Raw genomic sequence first — 8,598 nt, 5'->3', positions numbered from 1 at the left:
AGGAAGAAAGGAGTCTTACGGAAGCTTCCTTATTTCTTCTTTACATTCTTGCAGCTCTCCCAATTAATTATTAAAGTAGCAAACCTCTCTTGTAGGAACTTCATAGGCATTGCTATAAATATTTTATCTAAAAAAATTATTTCATCAAGTACCTTAAGGTTTTTGTTATTGTCTCTTCATGTTAAATGCCAAGTAAAATCTAATTTATTTCTTTTAACACACACACAGAGCCCTTCAGTGCCTCACTGCACTCTGGGAAAAAAACAAACAAACAAGTACTGCCATTCCCCTCAGACAGTAAAGTAACTGCTGAGAAGGGAGGGCAGTGCTAGTGCCTCCTTGGACACCACCTTTCACCACAGCAGTGAGTAGAGGTAAATTGGCAGCTACACTACATTAACTGCACCCTGGCAAATGGCACATGTTTGCTTTCCCAGGAAGCTAGTCGGGTAAGATCCCGGCTTCTATGAGGTGGTAGGGTCTCACCCTGGAGGGAGCTAGCAGCAGGTCAGGCCAGCCGTGCTTCACAGGCTGATCCCTGGCTGGGGGTGAGGACCTCTCCCTGGGCCCAGCTTTGAAGTGTGCAGCATCCTCACTGCCTTTGGGGGCTGGTTAGAAGGACGCTTCTCTGGTCTGGAGGGAGACTGGGCTTCAGTTCAGGCTTTCCTTACAATCTTTTCTGTCTTCTGTTTCCACAGTCCTCCCTGAGGCTGTGCCTGTTGGCTCCTGGTCAGTTCATCTGTTATTGCATATAAAAGCAGCAGCCTAGTGCCCTGCTCCAGACAGCTAAGCAAACAACTTAAGACAGACCTGTTGGCACACACCTGGGTACACGGGACAGACTCAGAAATAAGGGGACCTGGAAGAGAACAGGCTCCTGCCCTGGAGGACCTCACCCCAGCTCCTGGCCACTTCCCTGACCACAGCTGGGTTGAATGTGTGAGCAGCAGAGCCAGAAGACATCCAAAGAGCACTGAGGGGAGCCAGTCTCTGATGCACTGTGGGTTTTGTCAGTGGCAATAGCCCCAGAGATGAGGGTACTGGCATAATCTCTAAGGAAATTGCTGTTTGGCTTTTACCCCACAAGGTAAACAAAAGCTCCCTGCATCTGCCCTCACTGCCCCTCTTTTCCTGACATTTTGTACATCCCCACCACTTCCAACAACTCCTGTCACTCCTCACCCAATGGCTGTGCCATCAGCACCCAGCGCTCATGTCTCAGTTGTGCACAGGAAGAAAGAGCATTTATTTCTTTCCCTCTTAAAATATAATAAAAATAAAGGCCCTAAAAGGCTCCCTCCTGTTTTGAAACCCTAAAGTTGATCTTCCTAGAACTCAAAGGGAGATTGAGTGAGTGAGTGAGTGAGTGGAACCAAAGCCTTTAAGCTAATTAATACTTTCCCCTCCCTACTGCTCCAAGAGATTTGTTTTCTAAAAATATATCCACAGCCCATTTTTAATGCCATCTTCCTTCACATCCATGTCCCAAATAAAGCAGAGGAGCTGAGCTGTCATCTCTATCTTAGGATCTTCCCCGCTCCTCACTATGAAGCTGGGATAGGGAGGGAGAGAGAATAAGAGGCCTTGAAGCCTGGTATCTGGGCAGGTGTCCTATAGGAAGGGCTAGCAGAGGCAAGAGTATAGCCAGGCAAGAGATACAAATGGGACCTCACATGGGTGGTTGGTCTCCAAAATGCCCCCTCCCTCAAACACAGGAGGAAGAGCCCAAGTGAAGTGATCATCCTCCCCAGCAGGTGAACATAACACTTGGCTTTGCTTTCAGAATATAAAAGAGCAGGTGGGCAGGAAACACAAAACCAGCTAGAAGGAGAGCAGAGGTGGTTCTGTTTTGCACTAGAGAAGACAATCTTTGTGTATGTGTCTGTGTGTGTTGAGGTGGGAGGGCACCTCTTGGTGCTATCTCTTTGGAAAAGTACTCATCCATTCCAGGAAGATCTGGGCTTAGCCCCTTCCCTCTGCTCCCTCAGAACTGCTTGGTGTTTCCTTTAGTAAGCATGCACCATATATACGCTACCATACAGGTGTATTTACATGTGATGTCTCTGCTAGGTCTCAGCAGAGGTCTCTGGTACAATGCTCCAATATAACAACAGAGTGAGTTTTGGTGTTCAGAGTGAGGCCATCTTTGCATTGTACTGCAGCTCAGGACAGTCTCTCCTCCTCTCAAGCTCTCTTTCACTCATGCACTCCCTCGCTTGGATCCGGCTGCTGCAAGGAGATAATATTTGAAGAGCAATGAGATAAAAGCATGGCAAGTGGTACAAGTTCTCAGCTCCAGCCTAGCAGGCAGCAGCAGTGGTGGCAGGGGGAACTCCACACCCAGGAGTGCCCCAAGGTCAGTCCTTGGCATGGGTGAGTCTGTTTCTCTTTGAGACTGGCGAAGTTTTGGGATGGGTACAAACCTATGACCAGATAAATGCCAGGCAGGGAACGTGGCTGAGGAGTAGCAAAAGGAAGACACGGTGCCTATAAAGCAGCAGGTCATCAAGCCTCTGAGGAACAGGGCAGCAAAGTGCTACACGGGGACAGCAGGAGCATGGGAGGCCAGCGGGGCTGGCAGCATGTGAGGATGTGCAAGCATGTAAGGTCGGCAGTTTCCGTAGATGGCTCCTCATGGTTAGCATCATCTTGAGGATAAGAGTTAGGTCAGTCAGCATTTTATTTTTTTTTCTTCTTTTACTAAAAAATAAATCACAAACTAGATCTCTGTAGGCAGAAAGGGTCTCCAGGAGGTGGTGGGAAGGGAAGCAGGGAAGTCTGTGCTGTTCTGGTGCTGGTGGTGTGGCTACACGAGGCTGCGTGAGCCACTGGAGTACCTGCGCCTCTGAAGCAGGGAGCTGGGTGGGCAGTACTGGTGGGGATGGTTGTAGGGAGGTGGTGGAGGTGGGAGGGGAGGCTGATGGACCAGCTTCATGGGGGTCCCGGGGAGCCCGCTGCCCACGCTGCGCCAGGGGGTGGAAGTGCAGGAGTCAGAGGTGACATAGCGCGTCAGAGTCTGGTTGAGGGCCGGCTCCATCCGAGCGAGGCACGGCTTGTCCAGGACGATGACTTTGACAATCTGCTGGCACTGTACAAGTGTCCCCGCCGAGGCGGGGTGCGAGGGCACGAGCGCTGTCTCCAGCTGCTCCCGAGGCGCGTTAAGACGCGTGCTGGGCTGCATTCCACTCTCGGGCCCCAGGGCGGAGTTGTGCTGGTACGTTTGAAGCCTGTTGTGAATTGACACCTAGTTTAGAAACAGCCAAAGAAGCATTAAATGTTACAAGACTTTTCCCATCTGCTGCTACTGGCTGCCCTGAGCCCCCGCCACCAGCCGGCCTCGCATGCAGGAGCCCTCCCCCCACTCAAAAATAAATAAAACACACAAAAAAAATAGGCACAGCTCCTGGCTGTAAAGCCCCCTTCAATAGCCCTGTCATCCCCATCTAGGCCTAAGTGCTCCTGTCCTTTCCATCACGCGAAAGACGGCAGGGCCGGCGTTCCCAAATGCCGCGCAACCTTGATTATCCAAACGGCGCAGGGAACGCGAGGCACCCCTGCAAGTGGGGGCCTCAGTGAATTCTCATGGTAATGAACAGACCTCGTAGGTCATGTCCTTGTCCCCACCAGCAAAAAGCAGAGGGGCACCGGACGGCAAGGTTTCAGATAATCGAGGTTGAAAGCTTCAGTAAAACGAAATTCAGCAGCTGAATCTGAGATAGAGAGAGAGACAGACTCAAGCCTTTCCCAGCTCCCTGCCTTTCTGAGTAGGAAGGTACACCACATGACTGGCTAAGCTGTTTACAAAGGAAAAAGCAGAAATCTGACATTCTCTAGCAAAAGGCAGCTCCCTCTGATCCATTTGATGGTTTGCCAGTGAAAGGAAATGATTTTCAAAGAAAGAAAAAAGAAAGAAAAAATGCCCATCTAGCTCATATGATGATAAAAGAAATTAATGATGAAATGGCAGCAGATTAGATAATCTCAAATAAATGGTAATGCTCCTCTGCTGGCAGAGTATTACTTGGGCAGCTGAAAGGGGGAAGGGAAGCAGGAGGTCATCAGGGTCCTCAGAGAGAGATGCTGATAATGGAGTCAAATAAGTGAGATCACTGAGTCCAGTTTGAAAAGGAGGAGCTGACCTGGAATGGAGGTACCTGGCGGGGGGGAAGCACAGCAGGAAAATGGTGCTTCCTGAATGGTGGGTGAAGCTCTAGTTCCTCCTGGCAAGGACACTGGCTGATGGAGACCCCAAACCAAAGCAAAGTTGACAGCTCAAAATAGAATGTCAGTCAAGTGACATACTCTGGGAAGGAAACAAGTGCTTACAGATTGGCATGGCACTTCCAGCTAGGCAAGGGTACAGGTGGGCAGATGGGACAGTAGGGGTGTCCTGATGGTCTGGCATGCTCGACAGCATTGCCAGCAGTTGAGAAGCTGTGGAGTGGACAAGCTTCCCATCATGCTGGAACAAGGATGAGCTGTTTGTCCCTACTCAAGCATGGGGGGTGCTCAGACTCACTGCACAGTAGGACATAATATTGTATCAGTATTTATTCAGGCAGTGGAACACCCCATAGGACAAAACACTGGTTGCTGGGCCATGAAGTACCAATGACATTAGGATACATGAAAACCATTCTCCACAAGGACACAATCCTCCCAACAGGAATAGGAAATTGGCTGGGAGAGGCACCTTCCTCAGGAAGGTTGTGCCTGGAGGGAAACAGGGTGCTCTTCAGGGAAAAGAAGCAGCATCCACTCCCCACAGAGAAGCTGAACTCTTCAAGTAAATATAATATGACAAGAGGGGAAAGAACTACTTTGGAAAAGGGTAAATTCGAGACAATGGAGATATTCTGGACAGGGAGAGAGTAGGAAGTAGTAGATAAGATTTTTGGTGTGAAGATAGCATTTTCCTGTTTCCTCACAGGCAGTGGGAGTATGGATGTCTGTGAAGAAACAGGCAACTCACTGGATGCTAGACATCCCTGCAAAGACAGCTGTACACAGGACAGCCAAGCTCCCTGCCTAGGAAGGTGAAGCTCTAGGGAAAGCCTCTGGTATCCAAAGGCCATGCTTAATCCCCTTCAAGGGGGAAGGGAGAGACAGAGCTGCAGAGATTGTGCAGGAAAGCTGGGCTGCAGGGAATTCGCATGTGATGCTGCATGGAGTTAGCATGTCAGGGAAGTCTTTAGTGGGGTTTTCAGTCTCCCCATAAGCAGTGGGGTGGGTTAGTCTACAGCGTTTGGGAGCTTGGTCCATGAGGGATGTTACAGTTATAAAAACGGATTGAAAATGCTTTGAAGTTTAGTTTGGATTTGAAAGTTGTATTACCCGTCCTAGCAGTAACTTTTAATTGTATCTCTGGAAATTGGTAAAATTGTCAGTCTGGCTGGGGAGGCATTGATTAAAACCTGAGAAAAGAAACAACAGAGAATGTGAGAAGAGCTGAAGTGAGAGAGAATTACTTACCTCAGCTGCTCTGCACTCTACTTACCTCCACTGTGCTGTCCGAGACCTTCTCCCCAAGATCCTTCTTGCCTTTGAAACAGAACAAAATATCTCAATCAGGAGATCTGTATCTCTAAGCAAGAGCTGGCCCTTATAACATGGACTGGAAAGCTAAAGGGAGAGGTACAGGACCAAATAAGACTCTTCACTGCAAGAACAAATCCAGATCCTCTTGCAATCTGATAGCTGCTGAGTGGGCCAGGGGGAGACCCCTTTGGGGACCTATCCTTAGGTCCTGATCTCCCTGGCATTCTAGTGAGTTGGCAGCCACTCACCTCTGCAATTGATTTTTGCTGGCATACAAGCCAAGGCATGAATGGACACAAAGCCTTTGGTAACACAGGCTGGTCCAAAGTGTCGGGTGAAGAGGCTGGAGAAAGCTGATAGTGCAGTTACTGTGTTGCACCAGTTTAGGGAAGAAAAAGTAGGCCACTTCTCAAGATGTTACCTCTGCTCCATAAGTAATGCCTCTTTGCTCAATATTACAGCTACAGACTGGGTAATGAGACTTTAATGGCTTTTCTAGGGTATTTGAAGAGCACATATGTCCTCATATTTTCATTATTTTCTCAAGGCAAAGGGAAATTAAAAAGCTGATAATTTATTTTTGCAGTTATTCTCACAGGAATCAATGAGAACATATTTGCAAAGGCAGCATTGCTTGATGAAGAGAAGCTGGGTTTCCTCTCACCTGTTGGAGAGCCCTGCTTAGACTGCAGTTCCATCTGGGCTCCATTGGTTCTCAATGAGAGAGTCTTTGCCCCTTGCTGTTTCTCCAGCTCCCCTGCAAGACAGACATACAAAAGTGAATGAGGAGAGGGATGGAGAGAAGGACACCAGCATAATGAAGGAGCAACATGGGAAGTCTGCAAGGAGAATTAATGCAAGAAAATTACAAGTGTGTCAAGAAGGGAGGGAGAGACATACAGTCAAGAAAAAAAACAACAAACAAAACCAAACAAAAAATGGAAACTAGAGACTTGAGGTGTGCAGGAATTTGTATATCTCCACATGACCTTCTATGTATGACCTGTGTTTATACACAATATGTTATTGCTGCACAGGAGAGGACCACTGATGCTGAGCTACTTTGGCTCCTCAGTTTATATATTTAAAAGCCATCAAAAGCTCCATGGACATCTAATATGTGTAAGACAGGCCACAGAGGGACACAGTACAGACATTCCTGAAGTGAAGGATAACTCTGCTGTACCCCTCCTGTACTTCCCAGCTATCTACAGATCATATTTGGATAGTCAAAGGAGTATGGGAGTATAGAAGAGTCTTCTGGGCCTGACAGTCTATAAGCTTCACTATTCCAGCCCACTGTATCATACACCCTGCTCAATAAGCATCATAAGCAGTTAAGTTCTTCATTTTCTCCTGCTGGTGAGTGGTCACAGAGTCTGACTGCTTCTTCATCTTATTGGTGAACACAAGAACAATCCTGTGCAGAGTTGTGCTACTCATCCCCTTTCCCACTGTTCCTGAAGAATCCATTTCCTTTACGCTTTCTCCCTTGTAGACACATGCAGTGGGATGGTATTGGAGTGTGAATTTTCTTAGAGGTCCTTACACTCGATTCTTATCTGCTCCAGTTCTGTCACTTCTGCTATTGACTCTTTCAGATCTTCCACAAACTTCTGCATTTCCTCAGCACCCAGAGCACAGAAGTGTAGTATCTGTTTTTTCTCTGAGCCTGAAACTGGTGTCACCAGCGTGATGCCATGGGGGTAATCTGCAAAGAAGATGAGTCAACAAAATAAAGAGATGTTAGGCATTCTTGCTGGAGCAGTTGACTGCTTTGGTACAGGACAGAGTCTTTCCAACCAGAGTTCAAAAGAATGCCACAGTTAGACTTTGTGATACTGCAAACTGTAGGACCCTGCACATTGCAGCTCTCCAAGGGAATAGGATGGCCAAGCTGCAGCAGCAAGGCAAGTGCCACCAGCACCACAGCACTGCCAAAAACAGAACACTCTAGCTCTTAGGTACACTTAGTGCAACACTGGCTCCCAAAACCTGAGCACAGAGGTAGGACTGCAATCTGTGGAGGAGTAAATGTATATAAGATGCCAATAACACTTTTTCTCCTGTGGGAGATGCAGCAGGAAAGGTTGGCTCCTGGAGTCAAAGCCAGAACAGCCATTAACATCCACAATGGCAGTACTTCTCCCCAGTGTCCACTTCCAGCAGCAGAGAGCATGGCAGGGATGTTAGCACAGCATGGGTAGGGAGGTCATTGTGCTGTGCAGAGAGAATGGTAAAGAGAAAGATATGGGTTTGTAGGCCTCCACTTGGTACTGCTCAACAGGCAAAACACATGGGAATGTAGATGAAGGGACATATCCAGAGAGCGAAGATACCACAACAAAAGGCCTTGTGTTTTAAAGATCAGGTTGAGTGCAGAGAGGTGGTGCCTGGATATTCAGCCAGCAGAAGCAGGAGAACAAGGGCATGCAGAGAACTTGCTTCAATGGTGACTGGAATTTCTCCATCTTTTTCTCAACCCTTTTCTCCTTCCCTCTCACTTTTCTCTACATTTAGTTTCTCTCTTCCCCTGTCCCACTTTCTCTTCTCCTCCACTGTTCCTGCATCTGCCTTCCTTCCCCACTTTTCCTTCATCAGTCTTTACCAAATAAGTCAAAGGACCAACTTGCTATTTGCTGCCAGCCCTCAGCTCTCCCTGTTTGTGTCCCAGGCCCCCTTTCCCACCCTTTGCCCATCTCATCTGTTCAAATCATAAGCTCTTTAGCATGTCTGCTTTTCTGTCTCTGCAGGGGACTCCTGGGATAATCACAATACCCCTCAAAGCTGATCACGGCTCTGATGGTGCCTCCTGGGGATGCTCAGTTATGAAGGATTCTTTTGTACATGCAGGAATGTGCAAGACTCTGCACGTTTCAAAGGGTAGGGGAGAGAGTGACTCAGACTGCCAAGAGGGAGAGGATGTAAAAAACTTAGGATAGCCACAGTGCTGCTACAGTCTTCTTTCCTTCCAGTATGTCCCGTAGGTGCTAACAAAAAAATCCAGTGGGCATCAGCCATGCTTGCCTGGGACTGGTGTGCAGCCCCTCTGACTGCACC

At 48.1% G+C, this 8,598-nt stretch overlaps 1 protein-coding gene across 1 annotated transcript in view; it reads right to left on the bottom strand.

Moving 5' to 3' along the window:
- Nucleotides 1–5,339: 5,339 nt before the first annotated feature.
- IQSEC3 (IQ motif and Sec7 domain 3) overlaps nt 5,340–8,598 on the bottom strand; it is a 26,251-nt gene continuing 22,992 nt past the window's right edge. Inside the window, exons 8-11 of the mRNA XM_009995191.1 lie at nt 7,088–7,249; nt 6,203–6,295; nt 5,498–5,541; nt 5,340–5,414 (exon numbers count right to left, since the gene is read on the bottom strand). Of these exons, the coding sequence (XP_009993493.1) occupies nt 5,340–5,414; nt 5,498–5,541; nt 6,203–6,295; nt 7,088–7,249 (374 nt within the window). The remainder of the gene's footprint in view (nt 5,415–5,497; nt 5,542–6,202; nt 6,296–7,087; nt 7,250–8,598) is intronic.

Source organism: Chaetura pelagica, unplaced genomic scaffold (genome assembly GCF_000747805.2).
Source record: "Chaetura pelagica isolate M959 unplaced genomic scaffold, ChaPel_1.0 scaffold343, whole genome shotgun sequence".
NCBI classification, from domain to species: domain Eukaryota; kingdom Metazoa; phylum Chordata; class Aves; order Apodiformes; family Apodidae; genus Chaetura; species Chaetura pelagica.
Note: the sequence above shows the minus strand (reverse complement) of the source record. Positions and strands in the feature narration are given on the sequence as shown.